Source organism: Tupaia chinensis, unplaced genomic scaffold (assembly GCF_000334495.1).
Source record: "Tupaia chinensis unplaced genomic scaffold, TupChi_1.0 Scaffold000226_1, whole genome shotgun sequence".
NCBI classification, from domain to species: domain Eukaryota; kingdom Metazoa; phylum Chordata; class Mammalia; order Scandentia; family Tupaiidae; genus Tupaia; species Tupaia belangeri.
This window is the reverse complement of record NW_006159701.1, coordinates 348,737-366,727: the sequence shown is the minus strand read 5'-3', so window position 1 is coordinate 366,727 and position 17,991 is coordinate 348,737. Positions and strand designations below refer to the sequence as shown.

The 17,991-nt window shown below is 51.0% G+C and overlaps 1 protein-coding gene across 1 annotated transcript in view; it reads right to left on the bottom strand.

The window, feature by feature from the left end:
- The window catches only part of SGSM1 (small G protein signaling modulator 1), a 76,682-nt gene that overhangs the window by 43,836 nt on the left and 14,855 nt on the right, over window positions 1-17,991 (bottom strand). Inside the window, exons 2-9 of the mRNA XM_006147858.3 lie at window positions 14,515-14,590; window positions 12,489-12,651; window positions 10,383-10,535; window positions 6,105-6,172; window positions 5,672-5,817; window positions 5,389-5,520; window positions 2,797-2,921; window positions 40-107 (exon numbers count right to left, since the gene is read on the bottom strand). Coding sequence (XP_006147920.1) covers window positions 40-107; window positions 2,797-2,921; window positions 5,389-5,520; window positions 5,672-5,817; window positions 6,105-6,172; window positions 10,383-10,535; window positions 12,489-12,651; window positions 14,515-14,578 — 919 coding nt within the window. The 5' untranslated portion in view covers window positions 14,579-14,590. The remainder of the gene's footprint in view (window positions 1-39; window positions 108-2,796; window positions 2,922-5,388; window positions 5,521-5,671; window positions 5,818-6,104; window positions 6,173-10,382; window positions 10,536-12,488; window positions 12,652-14,514; window positions 14,591-17,991) is intronic.

Sequence of the window (17,991 nt, the reverse complement as noted above, 5' to 3'; positions counted from 1 at the left end):
GGAGCAGGGGTGGATGGGGCCCAAGAGGCTGTCCCCTACCTTGTTGGTGGCAGTGCAGGTAGACAATCTCCTCCAGGCGGATGGTCATGGCATAGTCCCAGTAGACGCTAGAAGGGGCGCGAGGGAGGGTTAGTTCTCCGCTCACTGTAGTAGGAGCTCAGAGGCCAGAAGATCATGCCCCTTGGCTCCTCCACCCTTCTCACCAGGACCCATCTGCTCCAGCATTCATGTCCCAGCCTGCCCAGACGCTAGCTCCCCTTCTTCTGGTCCTAGCACCCCCATTTTCAGAGAGAACCATCCTCCTCCACACCCTCAATCCATATAACAGAGCTGAGGCCAACCCCACCAACTTTCCATCTAGGACTCCAAGGAAATCTGACCCCAGCCTGGCCAATCAGCACGTCCCACTGTTCCGGTCACAGTGATTGGTGCAGGCATGGCCTTCTGACCCAAGCAGAACCAATGAGACTCGAGTATTGGATTTATGTTAGAATGACTGGGAAAGAGCTACTCCTTTCTGCCTGGAGGACGATGGTGAGAATAGAAGCTGGAGTAGCGAGAGACCATGGCTTACTGGGACCAGGGAAAGCCTGCCTGGAATTGAGTCAACAGACAGGAAAGCAGAGCCAAGGGCTGGAAAGAGTTCAGGTCCCCATTATTCAAGTCCCTGGATCCATTCATGCCTGAAACCACTGCCCCAGCACTTGGCAATCTGTGGGAACTAGCGCTTAGGTCAGCTTGCGTCTGATTTTCTGTATCTGGCATCTAAGAGTCTTAACTAATTTACACTCTAGAACATGTGTGGGAGTTAGAACAGACATTCAAATTCCTCGACCACACATGTCCCAGCAGCGTGACTTGAGGGTTTCTCTGAGCCTCAGTTTCCTCAGCTATAAAATGGGGACTGATAATTCTCACCTCACAGTGTGGCTATGAGGATGAAACAGAACCACATATTTGAAGGATTCAACCCAGAGCTGATACATTAAAAAACAATTTTTTTAATGGACACAAAAGTGGGAAATTATCTGTTGATGATAACATGTATGGAAATGCCTTTGACTGGACTGAGATGCAGTATATTCATGCTGGGAAGATTAACTTTGTATGCTATGGAGCTGTATAGTGATTAAGTGTAAAAAAAAAAAAAAACCCAAACAAGTCAAAATATAAAAATATTGACATAAAAATTTAAAAGTACTTAGGACAGGGTCCCTCTGATTATTCACTAACGTGTTTCCATTTCCAGCTCAAAACCATAGCTGACCACAGTTCGAGTCCTGGTCCCAGCAACTTGAAAAGCATGCTGAGCACCTGGTGTGTGCATGCCCCAAATCCCTACAGGATGGAGAAACGGAGAAGGGATTGTGGCATGCTCACACCCCATCTGGTGAGGGCACGTACCTGCTGGTAACTAAAAACATTATTCATCATTTTTTAAAAATTAAGAAAGCAAGAAAATGGAGGCCAGAAGGTGGCAAAGTGATACTGTGTGATGCTCTGCAAGGCAATCCCACATGGGAAGGTTCCTGGTTCAAATCCAGAGAACTCCCTGGGTATGCCTGGCACCTGTGTGCCTTTGATCCAGGGTTGGCTGAGGTGGATCGTGGCATTGGCACCCTGCTGGGGGTGCTGTGTCTCTCTACCTCTGTCTCTATCATTCAGGAAAGAAATAAATGTAAAATACAAAGAAGAAAGAAAGAAGATGTAAGAGAAAAGTAGGATTATATGTGGCCTTGGGACAGCCAACACCTCTGCTTCTCCCACCACGCCACAAACCCTCACGGTGAGACATCTGGGCCGGCCACACCTTTGCAGGAGCCTTCCCCCCCCCGTGTGTGAGCATGGCGGGGCAGCAAGGAATGCCCTGTGCAGCCTTTCTCTTGAGTGTGACCCCAAAGCCCTCACTGGGTCTTGTCAACAGCAAGACCTCACAGGAGACACAGCCCTAGACCAGATAGCTGCTGACGTCCTCCACCTCCCTTTGCTTTTTCTTTATTCATGACAGAGCACATGCGTGTGCGACAGAGAGTCAGACAGACAGAGAAGGAGAAGCACCCTCCACACGGCCAGGTCAGGCCACCATCCCCCGCCTCCAGCCCTCCAGCCTGCCGGGACCCTGAGCTTTGCACATGTGTCCACTGTGTTTTGGGCTGACCAGGCCAGAAACTGCCACCGTGCTGTGTACGACTGAGGTGGGGTCCTACCTCCCTTTTTTACTGAGTGATGGGAGGGGGCGGCAGGAGTCTGGGGAGTACTTTGCCATTTGTGGCTTATGAGAGCGTTGTAAAGCGCTCTCTCTCTGGGTGGTGTTTGGACAGGGCGTTGTCTGACTCCAGTGCCCCGAGGTTCTTCTGGTTGGTTTCTGGGTTCTGCTGAGGCTTTGTTTCTCTTTTTTTTTTGAGAGATTTTTCACTGTAGGGCGTGTGCGCTCGCCAGACAGACAGAGAGAGACATAGAGACAGAAAGCGAGAAATCACCCCCGAGGGGGGATGGTCACACCGCAATCCCTTCTCCTCCATTCTCCTCTCGGGATCTTGAGCATGCACGCACACGCGCCCAGCGTGAGTTTTAAGCCACCGGGTCCGGGACACGAACCGCGGTCGACTACGTGGGAGTCCAGCGACATAGCCATTACGCTAACTGCTGGTTCCCAGGCTTTGTTTCTCTTGAGACCACCCTGCAGGGAGGCTGACCCAGTGGCCATAACGAGCAGGCAGCTCATGTCACCTGCCTCCCCTCCCCAGAAGTGTCAACTCCCTGTGCCAAGGAGAAGGTATGGGCCCAGCATCCTACCTCTTCTCGTAGTCCAGGTCCCCCACAGACCCATTCATCAGCTGGTTGGGCGTCCACTTCAAGGTCATGACATCAGCTGTCTGGTGCAGAGACAGATATCCTGGCACGGCCTCCATGTCATCCCTCTGCAGAGAGAGGAGGACTCAGGCTTGGCCGCAGTGTTGGGGTCACAGTGGACACAGGCCCTGACCCACTGGACTCGAGAACACAGGATCGAAGCCAAGAGGTGGGGTTACCACCTTCAAGGCCATGGCCCTTTGGGAAGGCCCTATGCCTCCTTTCAGGTGGCCATCCTAAGCACAGCCTCCTCGCGGTCATGCCTCCTCCTGGGGTCACAGGACCCTGCCCTAGGTTCCTTTAGAACCAGGAAGGGGGCTCTGGCCCTCTTAACATCTCCTTTTTCTAAACAAGGCGCTGACCTTGGCCAGTCTTCTTAGCACAGGGTCCGCGATGCACGCACATCCTGGCCGTCTGGGAGGAGGAGGAGACAGTGGCTGGCTCTATGGCCCCTCCCAGAGACTAGCCCCAGAAAGCTCCTCCCCAAACCCCCGCACCCTGCTCCCCCCGCCAGCAGCCTGGCTCTGTGCCACCCCAGAATCTGCCTTTAGGACTTCTCATCTGCTTCGTGTGGTCCCCAGGTGGTGGCAGAGGGGGAAGAGGGTGTCACTATTCCTCACACACAGAGGAAACGGCCCTTCCACCAAATCCACCCGAACAACATGCAGGATGACGGACACTCATTGAGCACCAAGTGTGTGCCGAGCATGGCTGTCCTCACGCACGTCTCACTGTCACTTCTGTGCCTGTCAGCCCACCATGACAATACGTCTCCCATTCTAACACATGCGTTTCATTGTTTCACATCTTTTTTTTTTTTTTTAGATTTTTTTATAGAGATTTTTGCATGTGCTCACCCGAGAAACAGAGAAACAGAAAGCGAAAAAGCACCCATTGTGGGGGATGACCACACTGCAATCCCTTCTCCTCCATTCTCTTCTTGGGATTTTGGACACACATGCACATGCACCTGGTGAGTTTTAGGCTGCCAGATCTGGGACTCGAACCATGGTCGACTACGTGGGAGTCCAGTAATGTACTCATCACACCATCTGCTGGTCCCTGTTTTACACTTTAATGTACCTGCGATGGAGCAGCATCTTATGATCAATGGCATCTCAAACCTTGTCGTCGTGGTCATTGCCTGATCTCACGCACTCATATTTGGGGCATGGTTGTTACTTGACATGCAGAAAATAGGTGCTACTTTGGACATCTCCCGAAAGGTTAGAATGGGGAGGGGAGGGGTGTGAGCAGCAGAAAGCAGGGTGGTTAAAGTGCTGGATTCCCATGTGGCTGACTACAGTTCGAGTTCTGGACCCGATAGCTTAAAAATCCACTCTGGGCACCTGTGTGCATGCCCAAAAACTCCTAAGAGGAGACTGGAGGAGAAGGGACTGCAGTGTGGCTGTCCGCCCAGAAAGTGATTCCTCACATTCCCTCTCTCTTGTCTCTCTCCAGCAAGGCATGCACCCTATGGCAAAAACCTTAAAGTGATGACAGAAACAAAAACAGTTAAAAAAGGTTAGACCGAGATTCAGCCCGGCATTGAAAAGTCATCGTGAACAAGGAAAACTGTGACTACAGGACTGGGGGCAACAGCTCTCCCCCTGCTCCCTCCCAGCTGAGTCCAAGGATGCATCGGCAGAGTGCAGATGTGATACTGGTGAAGCCGGCACGGTATTCTTCCCTGCAGGGGTGCCACGGTTCCAGATTTTCTTGCAAAATAGTGCCCAAGTGCTTCCCGGAGATGAGAGCAGTCACTCTTGCAAGAAATGCTACACTTCCTGCACTCTTGGGTCAGGGGTCACCAAACTTTCTGTAAAGGGCCAGGTGGGGAATATCTGGCCGTGGGAGCCAGACAGGCTCACTACAACTCTCGGCCCTGCCATCGGGGCCTTCAGGCAGGCAGAGAGAGATGTTAACTCATGGTCATAACTACGTCTCAATCACACGCTATTTACAAAACCAAGTGGAGAGCCGACCTGGGCCCATGGGCTATAGCTTGTCGATCCTGTCTCTGGATGGAACAGAAAACCGATATATGGAAAAATAAGGGCACTAATGACTCTAAGTCAAAAAGTAATCAGAAAATTGAACTTTGAACTGTGAAGAAGTTCTGGAAATATCTTAACTAATGCGTTTCCATTACATTTGCCTTTCTGCATACTTTTAAGCGATGTGTGATTAAAAAAAAAAGAAAAAAACAAGGAACCAGCGGACGGCGTAATGGTTATGTCACTGGACTCCCATATAGTCGACCACAGTTCGAGTCTAGCATGGATGGCAATGATACCAACATACAATGGAAATACTGGTGTGTGGATGAACAAATGAATGCAAATATTGGTATATTGATGAATGGATGGACAGAGACTAGCAGAAAGGTGAATGAATAGATGGATGGGTGGGTAGGTGGACAGACAGACAGATGGACAGATAGATGGATAAGCAATCTGGAGCCAGAGGGAACTCCTCCTTATTACCTGGAGTCAGACCCTCAGTGCAAGATCTGAGCCCCAAGTCAACCCTCACCGGCTGGACCAGGACGTTGTTCTTGCCGTAGAGCAGGGTGGCGCGGGAGTTCTGGTGCAGGGACTCCACATAGTCGCGAGCCGAGAGGGATGGCCGGTCGTCCATGCTGCCACTCGAATGCCTCTTCTGGATCTGAGAGCGTGAGGAGAGAGAGAGGGACGAGGAGAGACAGAAGGACCAGGTCTGTAGACACCGCCAGGGCCTCTGTCTCATTCCCTGCCACTGTGTCATGTCCGAGCCTCAATGCGAGCCCCTCCCTGGGCGCCACTGCCCTCCGACTCACGCAGAGGGCTGGGCGCTTAGTGGGCGAGTCCTGCCGCAGGTGTGAGCTGTGGATGCGGTGCCTCTGCACCAGCTCATCAGCCGAGGGGTCGGTCCAGAAGTGGTCTGCCGTCTTCATCTTGGTGTACTCCAGAGCACAGGGGCCCACTGTGGCACATGAGAGGGGTGGCAATCAAGAGCCCCAGAAGGCCCGCCCTCCTGTCTGTGCCCAGATGGGACACCCATGCCACCACCCTTCCCCTCCGGCCAGCTAGGATGCCCCAGAGCTCCGCAGAGGAGACCAGACCCAGGCCCTGCGAGCAAGAGACATGAACAGGTTAAATTCTGATGAGCGAGCCTGGATGGGGGTAAGAAAGTCCCGCAGGAGGTGTCTCTGAGACCCCAGGTGCCCAGAACAGAGGTCCAGGTACAGTTCAAAGCTCTGGGCCACTCACCCAACAAAGATGCGAGGATGGGGCCGTCCACAGGGTCCATGAGGAGGGCTTCCTTCTCGTAGTATTTACTAGTGAGAGAGGAAAGGGTATGCAGGTTTGGACAGAGACCAACAGAGGGCGCACAACCCACAGCCTGGGTCCAATCCCCCAGTGTCACCAGGTACCCTCAGCGGCCACATCTGTAAAATGGAAATAATAGTAAGATGTCTCAGGACAGCAGGTGGCATGAAGGTTAAGGCAGTGGGATCCCACCTGGCCAACAGGAAGGGTCAAGTCTTGGACCGGGTGGCCTTAAAAACACAGCAGCGGCATGTGCGTATGTGCCCCAAATCCCAAGACGAGAACAGAGGAGTGGGAACTACAGCATGGCCAGCCCCATGAGGGGTGATTTCTCACTCTCTCTCTCTCTCCAGTGAATGTACATCCAACCTATTGCAAAACTAAAGAAGGAAAAAATATCTCACAGAGCTGTCAGAAAGACTTTTTCTTTCTTTTTTAGGCTTCTGCCATTGGATGCATATGCTCACCAGAGACGGGGATGGGGAGGGAAAGTGAGAAATCACTCCCCAGGGACGGGATGGCTGTGCTGCAATCCCCTTTCCCCCATTCTCCTCCTGGGACTTTGGGCACGCACATATACACACCTGGCCTTTTTCAACCTGCCACGTCCGGGACTCAAACCTCAGTTGGCCATGTGGGAGTCCAGTGCCTTAGCCACCACACTACCTGCCGGCCCTTGTCAGAAGGACTTTTGAGCGAGGCAACAGATGAAAGGCACTAAACAGAGCACTCAGCATGTGTCTGCTCAGTACAGCGTTGTAACATGGCCCTTACAGGAGTAACGGAAATAACAGTAAGACAGCTGTCATTTGATTGATGGATCTTCCATTTGAGGCAGGAAGGTGCTTATGGGCTCTTTTGATGTCTGCTCTTTTACGACTAGGGCAATAAAATGCTGCTTAGCAGCAGTCTGCATCCAACAGGCTTTCCAATCCTGATAACTACTGTGGAAAACACCTGAGATGCTCAAAAATGCCCCCACCCACCAGAATCTGGCTTGGCAAAATACTGGGTCTTCGAAAAAGTCATGACGCATTTTGGCATAGATAAACACAGAAAGATACGGCATGACTTTTCAGATGACCTAGTAATACGTGTTGCTACTGATCCACTGAACTGAGGGTTTCTGGATTTGTTCTGGGTGTTTCATTTGTGTTGTTGCACGGTGGTTTCTAATTCCTGAAAACTCATACAGTCTAGAACTAACAGAATTCAAGGTTAGAAAGAACCTTGTTTTGACCTCCCAAGGCTGGCAGGCCAAGAAAGGGGAAGTGAGGCTGGAGGCTACCCCGCCGGCAGACGCAGGCTTGGCCACTACCTGGCTGGCTCTGCTCTTTCCACGTCGCAGTGGTCGGGGAAGGACACAGGTTGTGGCACCAACAGCCACAGGGTGGAAGCCCAGGGTAAACACTCCCACTCTTGTGTGCATCCCTGGGCAAGTGATTCCCCTCACTGAGCTTCAGGGTCCTCAGCTGTAAATGAAGGTATGGCAGAATTCACCTGCCCGTGGACCAGCAGGGGTTTGGTGGTTAAGGCGGCTGGATCCCACATGGCCGACTACATGGTTCAAGTCCCAGACTCAGCCTGAGAAACCAGGCGCCAGAAACAGAGAGAGAGAGAGAAAGTGAGAAATCACCTCCCTGGGGGATGGCCACATTGCAATCCCTTCTTCTCCAGTCTTCTCTTGGGATCTTGGGCATGCACGCACATGCACCGAGCATGACTTTGAAGCCTCCAGGACTAGATCACAGGCCCAGCCCAGTACTCTTTACATTGGAGCTTCACTGTTACAGCCTCTAGGACACTTTTCCTGACCACCCAGATAGCAGTTTCTATCTACCACTCCTCCCTTGGAACACCTACTTTCTTTTTTTAAAGAATTGTTTAATTTTATTATTATGATGATGATGATTTGCTATAGGGCACACCGCCAGAGAGAGAAAGGGAAACTGAGAAAGCAAGCCACCAAGTCTGGGACTTGAACCGTGATCAACCACATGAGAGAATCCAGTGCCTAAACTACCTACTGGCCCCTGGAACACTTGTTATATATTATTGCAATTCTTTCTTTTTTTTTTTTAAACAAATAAATTATTTATTTATTTTAATGTGAGCAGAGTGGGACAGAGAGAGAGAGAAGGAAAGTGAGAAAGCAAGCCGCGAGGTCCAGGACTCGAACCATGGTTGGCCATGTGGGAGTCCAGCATCCTCAATCACCATGCCACCTGCTGGCCCCATTACTGCAATTATTAATTGTCAGTTTTCCTTTCTAGAACGTGGGCTTCATGAGGAAAGGGACTTGGCTCTGTACTTTCACGCCTATTTTCCTAGTGAAGGGGCAAAGAGTTCAAGATAGTAAAGCCCACTGTGTGTGAAGGTGTGACTAACTTCGCACTTCCAGATACTAAAAGGTGGGGGAGATCCTCAGATATTTCTCTTGCCCTCTCTCCTCCCCTGGCCCCATCTCTGGGAGCTAGAAAGTTGTCCTGGCTGTGAGGAGTCTCGGATGATAGATTCTTCAATGGATCCCTACTGCTCTTGAGATCATGTCCAAGCTCTTTAACATGACAGGTCTCACCACTTCTAGGCTAGTACCTAGTCCTAGTACCCCCAACTTCTAGGCTAGTACCTAGTCCATAGTACGTGCTCATTAAATACTTATTGGAAGAATGAATGCAATGGATGGATGCTTGTCTATGAAACCTTGACATCTAAGCTAGAGAGAAAAATGTAAAAAATGTCTCTGCATTTTTATAATGCTGTGCATGGGGCTGTCAGCGTGGTGGTTAAGGCGCTGGACTGCCACATGGCTGACCATGGTTCAAGTCCCAGACCCGAAGACTTGTTTTCTCATTTTCTCTCTCCCTTTCTCTTTCTCTCTATCTCTCTGTGGTGAGCACACATGCCCTACAGCAAACTTAAGAGTAATAAATAAAATTAAATTAATAATTTAAAAACTGCTGTGCACTCACCAAACTCCCTTCTCACTTCTCCAAGGTGGCAATAATCTCTGCCTTACTTTCCAAAGGAGGCAGAAGAGGCACAGAGAGACTAAGTGATTCTCCTAGGGGCACCCAGCTATCGAGTAGAATAATCTACAGGAGAAGGAAGAAACCCAAGATCCCACTGTAAATCTGAAGACCACTTTGCTGTTAAACACCAGAATCTTCCCAAGGCTCTACGCTAGACTAGTTTAGGGTCAAATACCCAGAAAGCAATTATGGAATCACTTTCAAACGTAAGTGCACAGCAAGGGGAAAAGAAAGCTGTACATCAGGGTGCAATCCCCACAGAGGCCTGTAGGTGGAGGCAGAGCACACCCAGGCGTCTGGTCTTGCCCTCTCACCTGCTGTTTTCCACAAGGTAATGCACAATTTTGTCCAGGACCTTCTCAAACAAGGCCGTGCGGATCCACAGGTGCTTGATAGCGAGCGGGGACAGGTTGGGCAGTTTGGGCGGCTTCCGCACATTCTCCTGGAGGCCCTGGATCTGGTTTCGCCTTCAAGACCAATACAGGAAGAGAACAGACACTTACAGAAGAAACTCACAGGGCCGATGTGCAAATGGGAAAATGTTTGGTCTTTCTTAGGAAATGAAAGAATGGCAACTAAAGAGTAGCAATATCATATACTGCTCCGAGCAAACAGGATAAGGTTGAAAAAACAATAGGACTGCCACATGGCTGACCATGGTTCAAGTCCCAGACCCGAAGACTTGTTTTCTCATTTTCTCTCTCCCTTTCTCTTTCTCTCTATCTCTCTGTGGTGAGCACACATGCCCTACAGCAAACTTAAGAGTAATAAATAAAATTAAATTAATAATTTAAAAACTGCTGTGCACTCACCAAACTCCCTTCTCACTTCTCCAAGGTGGCAATAATCTCTGCCTTACTTTCCAAAGGAGGCAGAAGAGGCACAGAGAGACTAAGTGATTCTCCTAGGGGCACCCAGCTATCGAGTAGAATAATCTACAGGAGAAGGAAGAAACCCAAGATCCCACTGTAAATCTGAAGACCACTTTGCTGTTAAACACCAGAATCTTCCCAAGGCTCTACGCTAGACTAGTTTAGGGTCAAATACCCAGAAAGCAATTATGGAATCACTTTCAAACGTAAGTGCACAGCAAGGGGAAAAGAAAGCTGTACATCAGGGTGCAATCCCCACAGAGGCCTGTAGGTGGAGGCAGAGCACACCCAGGCGTCTGGTCTTGCCCTCTCACCTGCTGTTTTCCACAAGGTAATGCACAATTTTGTCCAGGACCTTCTCAAACAAGGCCGTGCGGATCCACAGGTGCTTGATAGCGAGCGGGGACAGGTTGGGCAGTTTGGGCGGCTTCCGCACATTCTCCTGGAGGCCCTGGATCTGGTTTCGCCTTCAAGACCAATACAGGAAGAGAACAGACACTTACAGAAGAAACTCACAGGGCCGATGTGCAAATGGGAAAATGTTTGGTCTTTCTTAGGAAATGAAAGAATGGCAACTAAAGAGTAGCAATATCATATACTGCTCCGAGCAAACAGGATAAGGTTGAAAAAACAATAATACCCAGTGAGTGTGAAGATGTGGTTAAACAGGCATTATCATCTATTGTTGATAAGAAAGTCAGATCTCATACTCATCTCTGTCTCTCTTTCTCTCTCCTGGAAGGGATTTCCAGCCAAGGACTGTCTCAGATTACAGATCCTTCAGTGGCTTCATGCTGCCTTGGGAAGCAACCTCTTTAGCAGGACAGATGGGCACTTGGTGACACTGCCTTCATTCCCCTCTTTTTTACACCATCCACTCTCATCCCATGATCCAGCCGGCCAGAGATACCTGCAGATTCTTGACCCGGCCAGGCTCTCCTGACGCCTTCCCATGAGCTGCTGCTTCTTCCCAGTTTCCCTCTTCGTCTCCTCATTCTTGAGGTCTCAGCGAGGGCATCCCCTCCTACAGAAAGACCTACCGGCCAGCCAAAGCCTATGCTCCCCCCACCTCCAGAGTTTAACTTCCTTTTCCTTTCTCTGTCCTCCCCCTCATGCTGGGATTTTGAGAATGTGGACTAAGCAATCCATTTTTAAAATAAAATACCTACCGAGAGTCTATCGTGAGACAAGTATGGGCCCTCTTCATGCCCGTAACCTCTGAGTCCTAGCACAGCGCCAGGCACGGAAGAGACGCTCAGGAAATACGCTCGTGAATGAGTGCTTGCATGAATGAATGAATGGGCCTTCCCCCAGCGTGGGCATCTCTAACTCCTCCATTAGGGAGTCACTCCCAGTAATGTAGAAGGCCCACAGAAGCCCATCCCTTTAAAAAGTTCTATCTGTGAACACCTGGGAATTTAACAGATGGCCTGGAAGGTGCCTGATGACCCGATGGCTGAGAAGTCCTTCCAAAGAGGAGCTGGCAGAGCCAAAGGCCGAGCTCTGCCCCTACAGTTCTGGCCAGCAGCCCTGGTAGACAAGGCCTGAAAGGCCAGGAAAGGGCCCCTTCTCATTATTCCCTTCAATGAAGTGGAATAACGGCCGATAACACAGATGGCAAACACGTGGCCTGCTCGTCTGTTCCCGTCCCTTGCCATGACAGCCAGAACCAATCAATCCACGCACATGTCCCATGATGCCCAATCACAGCTTCTGAATTTTTCACAGCCAAGTCCCTGGGTAGCCTCTAGTACCCCATGACCAGGCTCTAGGTGGGGGCCTGGACATGCAGTTGGGAGTGCAGGGCTAGTGCTGGTGCAAGACACCCACGCTAAGTCCACGAGCCTCCTTCTGACACACACATCCAGCCCCAAGACGAGTGGGGCCACCTCTCCCCTCCCTCGGTTGTCTCAATGTGAGTTTAGGCAGAGGCCCGAGGACCTGTCCATGCAGACCACACTGGCCCCACCAACTCTGACTGTCTGCCATTGAGAACAGAGCGTGGCTCCCAGGAGGCAGTGAGTCACCGGACAAGTGTTTCCTGGGCACGTATCAGTCCCTGGTGCTGGGGACGGAGTGGGGAATATAACACAGACGTAGTTGCCTTTTTTCAGAGTTCAGGGTCAAATGGGAGAGACGGACAGCAAAGCAGTCTAGCGTGAATGGATGAATGAGCGAATAACCAATTACAGACAGCGATGAGGGCTGGGAAGGAAATGACCAGGACAGCGTGAAGGCTGGATGTGCCAACCATGGGCAGGTCTCAATGATGGCGAGGAGCCAGCCATGGAAGAGGGCACAGCGTGTGCTGAGGCCCTGAGGCGGCAAAGGGTCTGGAGGGTCTGAGGAGCAGAGAGGAGGGAGGGGTGTGCAGTATCCTCCAGGGGACCGCCCAGCCCACACCCCACACCCACACTCACGTGCTCTCGATCAGCTGCTCCAGGTCCTGGACCTTGCGGCTCAGATCATCGGCTGGCGGGAAACTCTTGCCCACCTTCATGAAGAGGGCGGCGATCTTGTTGCTGCGCAGGAAGCCCGCTGCCCGCCGCCGCAGCCCGTGCAGGACGCAGGCCTCTACGGCCGCTGCGGAGACAGGGGCGTGTCCTGCCTACGCTCCCCAGCGCTCGGTGCTCAAGGCTCTTCGGAGACCTGGGATCCCCCCCAGTCAGGATGTATCACAGGGAAAAACGTGTTCCTCTCCACACAAACATGGCACCTGGCATGCTTTCATGGGTCTGGGACTTGAACCAGAGTCGGCCATGTGGGACCCAGTGCCCTAACCACCACAACACAAGCTGACCCCCCAGGGAGATTCTTTATACCTCACAGAGTAACAGCAAATTTGTCCTACTCCAAAGCACTGATCGGAGTTAGAAAATTATTGTTTTTATCACTTTCTGTTTCTCTGAGTCTTTAATTGGTATGTTAGCCAATCCTGATATGGACATGCATGTTATTTTATTTGCATATAAAAATGTCCAGGGGTGGACCCTTCAGCAGGTGGCATGGTGGTTAAAGCACTGGACTTCCACATTGTGGATCATGGTTTGAGTCCCAGATCTTGCAGCTTGCTTTCCCACTTTCTCTCTCTCTCATCTTTCTCTCTCTCTCCCTCTCTCTCTCTCTCTCTCTCTCTTTCTCTCTCTCTCTCTCTCTCTCTCTCTCCTTCTCTGTCTCTCTGGTCAAAATAGAAAATAATAATGAGGGGGACCAGCAGGTGGTGTAATGGTTATGTCACTGGATTCCCACATAGTCAATCGCAGTTCAAGTCCCGGATCTGGCGGCTTAAACCTCACGCTGGGTGTGTGTGCCCAGGATCCCGAGAGGAGATTGGAGGAGAAGGGATTGCTGCATGGCCATCCCCCTGGGGTTGATTTCTCACTTTTTGTCTCTCTCTCTCTCCAGTGAGTGCATGCGCCCTATAGCAAAATTCACTCAAGAAAAAAAAAGTGATAATAATGAATAAAATGAAATGAGATAATTCTTTAAAAAAAAAATGTCCAGGGACTACAAGAAGGGGGGGTCTCAAAAAGTATATTGAGAATGTATTGATATATTATGAAAGAACTGTGCATGGATTTCAAAGTTCTTTGCACTAAAGTAAACTCAGACTTTAATTCCATTTGTCCATAAAGTTTTCGTGTTTGTGGGTTTTTTTGTTTTGTTTTGTTAGGTTTTTGCAATAGAGCATATGCTTTCGTTGGAGAGAGAGAGACAGGGAGAGACAGAGAGAGGGAAAATGAGAAGTCCATCCTCCCCACACCCCCAGAGGGGATGGCCATACCACAAATCCCTTCTCCTCCATTCTCCTCTCAGGATTTTGGGCATGCACACAAACATGCCCCATGTGAATTTCAAGTCGTGTGGAACTGGCTTCCTTAACTACCAGCCCACAGACCAGCCCATATTCAATTATTAAATTGCAAAGTTTTCAGGGAGAAGGAAAGAAACACTCCCCCTTACGCGAGCACACTGATTACGGGACACTCCAAACACGGGTCTCCAGCCTTGGCCGAAGTCCAGTAGAATGGAGCAGCCTGGTTATCCTCTGAACCTAAGTGACAGCTGGTTCAAGCTCTGCAACCTCATGACACCCCAGGGCCAGGCCTGCTGCCACTGTGAACCAGCTAGACAGGACCCCTCTGCATATGTCAGTGGCTGCCGGTTCCCTTTTACATTTTTAGTTAATTAACTTAATATTTCTTTCTTCCTTTATCCCAGGAGTTCTGTGGGGATCCACCTGCCTGAACCACCATGCCACATGGCTGGCCCCAGAAGTCACTTTTAACTGCTTCTTGAGACTCTTCCATCTTCCCAAATTCCTCAGCACGGTCCCTTTGGAATCTGAACATAACTCTGGGGGCCACAGAGCCAACAACAACATGGGAAGCCCAGCTTAGAGAGGAAGAGGCCACTTCTTGAAGCCACAGGCGGCCACGGACTTACCACAGAAGGAGATGATGTGGCTGCTGTCCTCGTGGACGAACTTGCGGGTGACAGCCTCCTCCATGATCTGCTTCACCTGGAAGGCAGAGGAGACAGAGGGGCTGATGGACCTGAGTGAGGACTCCCTGAACGGGCTGCGTGGCTCCCCAGGAGCCTCCCAGGCTGTCTGGGCAGCTCCCCTTCGTCGCCCTCCTCGCCCGTCCCCTGTAGGGGACACATGTCCTCATGGCTGTGCGTGTCCCGGTTCCCTGAATGGTTTACTCAGGCTGTTTGCACAGTGGCGGCTGCTGCTTCCTTCAGATGTCACGCAAAATGTCATCACCTGCCCTGTCCACTGTGGGCAGCCCTAGCCCGCCCTCACTGTGGTCCATCCTTCAGAGCACGAACCACCGTCCTGGTCTCTTTGCTTGCTTGCTTGCTTCCTTCCTTCCTTCTTTTTTTTTTCTTTTTCTTTTTAGTTATTTGCTATAGGGTGCAAGTGATTGCAGAGGAGAGACAGAAAGAGTGGGAAGTGAGCAATCACCCTCATGGGGGATGGCCATGCCACAATCCCCTCTACTCCGTTCGCCACTCAGGACTCTGGGCCCACATGCACACACACCCCACATCTCTTTTAAACTACCAGGTCTCAAACTCAAACCATGCAGTTAGCCGTGTGGGATCCAGTATCTTCACCACTTTGGAGCCCCTCTTTTTTTTGTTTGGAGATGTTTTTGCTATAGGCCATGTGCACTCGCCAGAAAGAGAGAGACAGAGAGACAGAAAGCAAGAAATCACCCCCGGGGAGGATGGCCATACCGCAATCTCTTTTCCTCCATTCTCCTCTCAGGATCTTGGGCACGCACGCACAGGCGCCAAGCGTGAGTTCAAGCCACCGGGTCTGGGACTCGAACTGCAGTCAACTACAGAGGAGTCCAGCGACATAGCCATTATGCCAACTGCTGGTCCCGGAGCACCTCTCTTTACAGGCCAACTATATCTTCTAGAACACAGGTTCTGAGAGGGCAGAGCCTCATTGGCCTTGTTCACCCCGTTCACACAGCTCTGTGAATAAGGCCGACGAGGCACCAGTTCAGTGCCTAGCACATAGTAGGGGCTCAGGAAATATTTTTAAAGGGATGGATGAGTGCACTGTATTCAGATAGGAATCAGGAGGGTGGAGTGTGGATGGTTAGCTCCAGTAGACCTGGGTTCAGATCCCTGCTCAGACACCTGCCAAGGAGATCTACGGTCTTACTTTGGGAAATGGAGGCTCAGCCGGGTGAGACGCCTGCCCTCAGAGGCGGAGCTGCCCAGGGCACGGGACTCCAGCACAGTCGGACACCCAGATCCAGAGCGGCTCTCTCCAAACTCACTTGCTCAACAGGCATTTCTGAGCACTTCTAACAAGCCAGGCACGGGGACAGGGTGCGAAAGGGCAGCTGTGTCCCTGCTCATGGAATGACCCCCTGGTGGCCTGGACACCCTCTTCCTCTCTGGATTCTAGACCCCAACCTGATTCTTAAGCAAAGCCATTCTCCTCTCTGGGCCTCAGTTTCCCCACCTGGAGGTTGAGAGAGTCAGAAAAGATGATTCCCAAAGGCCTATCCCAGCTCTTCATCACTGGGGCTCTGCTGTGGGGGTGAAGGGAACAAAGCCCTGGGTCACCCCCACTCAGTGGGTCCCCACATGTGCCCTTCCCCACTTTCTGGTGGCCACTCAGACTCAGCTCACAAACACATCAGTGCACATGCCTAAGTGGTCCCCAGCTCTCCCCGCCCCTCTCTCCCCTCCCTGCTTGCCTCCTGGGGAGGGGAGGGGAGAGGGGAAAAGAGGGGAGGGGAGGGGAGGAGAGGGGAGGAGAATGCATAGTATCTCTAAGATACTTAAGAGATACATGGCAGTCCCCGCCCCAGAGCGGGCCACTGCCCTCCACCCCACACAAGCACGTCAGCACCAGCGCTGTGAACAGCTCCCAACCTCCCAGCTCGGAGTGCTTTGCAGGCAGTATTTTTTTTTTTTTAATTGCCAGAGGGCGCCTGTGCTCACCAGAGAGACAGACATCGGGAAGGAGGGAGAGTGAGAAAGCACCCTCCAATGGGGGGTGGGGGGCAGGGGCAGTCAGGCTACAATCCCTTCTCCCCCATCTCTCCATCCTGCCAGGACTCTGGGGACAAACATGCCCAACTGTTGTATTTTTAAAGCAGCTGGGGCCAGGACTTGAACCACAGTTAGCTATGTGGGATCCAGCTTCCCTTAACCATTACTATAGGGCCAGCCCCGAGATGTTCCTCTTAACACTGCCAGAAGGTTCTTGTTAAAAGATAAGTCAGTAGGGACCAGCGGGCTGCATGGTGGTTAAGGCGTTGGACTCCCACATGGTCAACCATGGTTTGAGTCTTGGACTTGGTGGCTTGCTTTCTCACTTTCTCTATCTCTCTGTCTCTCCCTTTGATCAAACGTAATATAAATAAATAATAACAACAAAATAAATACATAAATATATAAAATCTTTACCAGACAGAATATCAATAGTAAACAGAGGACCTGAACAACATTATAAGCCAACTGGACATACATAGGACATTCCACTACGTGAGAGCAGAACACACACAGTTCTCAGGCAGACATGGAACTTTTCCCAGAACGAACCACATGTCAGGATATGAAACAAGTCTTTATTAAAAATTTTTAGAGGTTTTTGCTATAGGGCATGTGCACTCACCAGAGAGACAGAGACAGACAGACAGAAAGCAAGAAATCATCCCCCAGGGGGAATGGCCATGCCGCAATCCCTTCTCCTCCCGGGATCTTGGGCATGCACGCACACACGCCCAGCGTGAGTTTAAGCCACCGGGTCCAAGACTAGAACTGCGGTCGACTACATGGGAGTCCAGAGACATAGCCATTATGCCAACTGCTGGTCCCGCTAGTCTTTTTTTTTTTTTTTTTTTGAGAGGTTTTTGCTATAGGGCGCGTGCACTCGCCAGGCAGAGAGAGACATAGAGACAGAAAGCGAGAAATCACCCCCCAGGGGGGATGGTGACGCCGCAATCCCTTCTCCTCCATTCTCCTTCCGGGATCTTGGGCACGCACGCACACACGCCCGGCGTGAGTTCTAAGCCACTGGGTCCGGGACATGAACCGCGGTCGACTATGTGAGAGTCCAGCAACATAGCCATTACGCTAACTGCTGGTTCCCCCGCTAGTCTTAATAAATTTTAAAAGACTGAAATCCTATTGAGCATCTTTCCTGATCACAATAGATGGAACTAGAAATCAAAAGCAGAAGGGAAGCTGGAAAACCCACAAGTGAGGGGAAATGAATCAACCCACTCTTTATTTTTAATAGCCAGAGGGCCTGTGGGCGGGTGGGAGTCAAAGGCTGTCTGTTCACAGCTGTGGATCTTGAAACTCAGAGAGGTTGCACCCCTCTCCAGAGGTCATGCAGCGGGAACTTGGCAAGATCTTGGAGCGGGTGGCTGTCTGGCTTTGAAC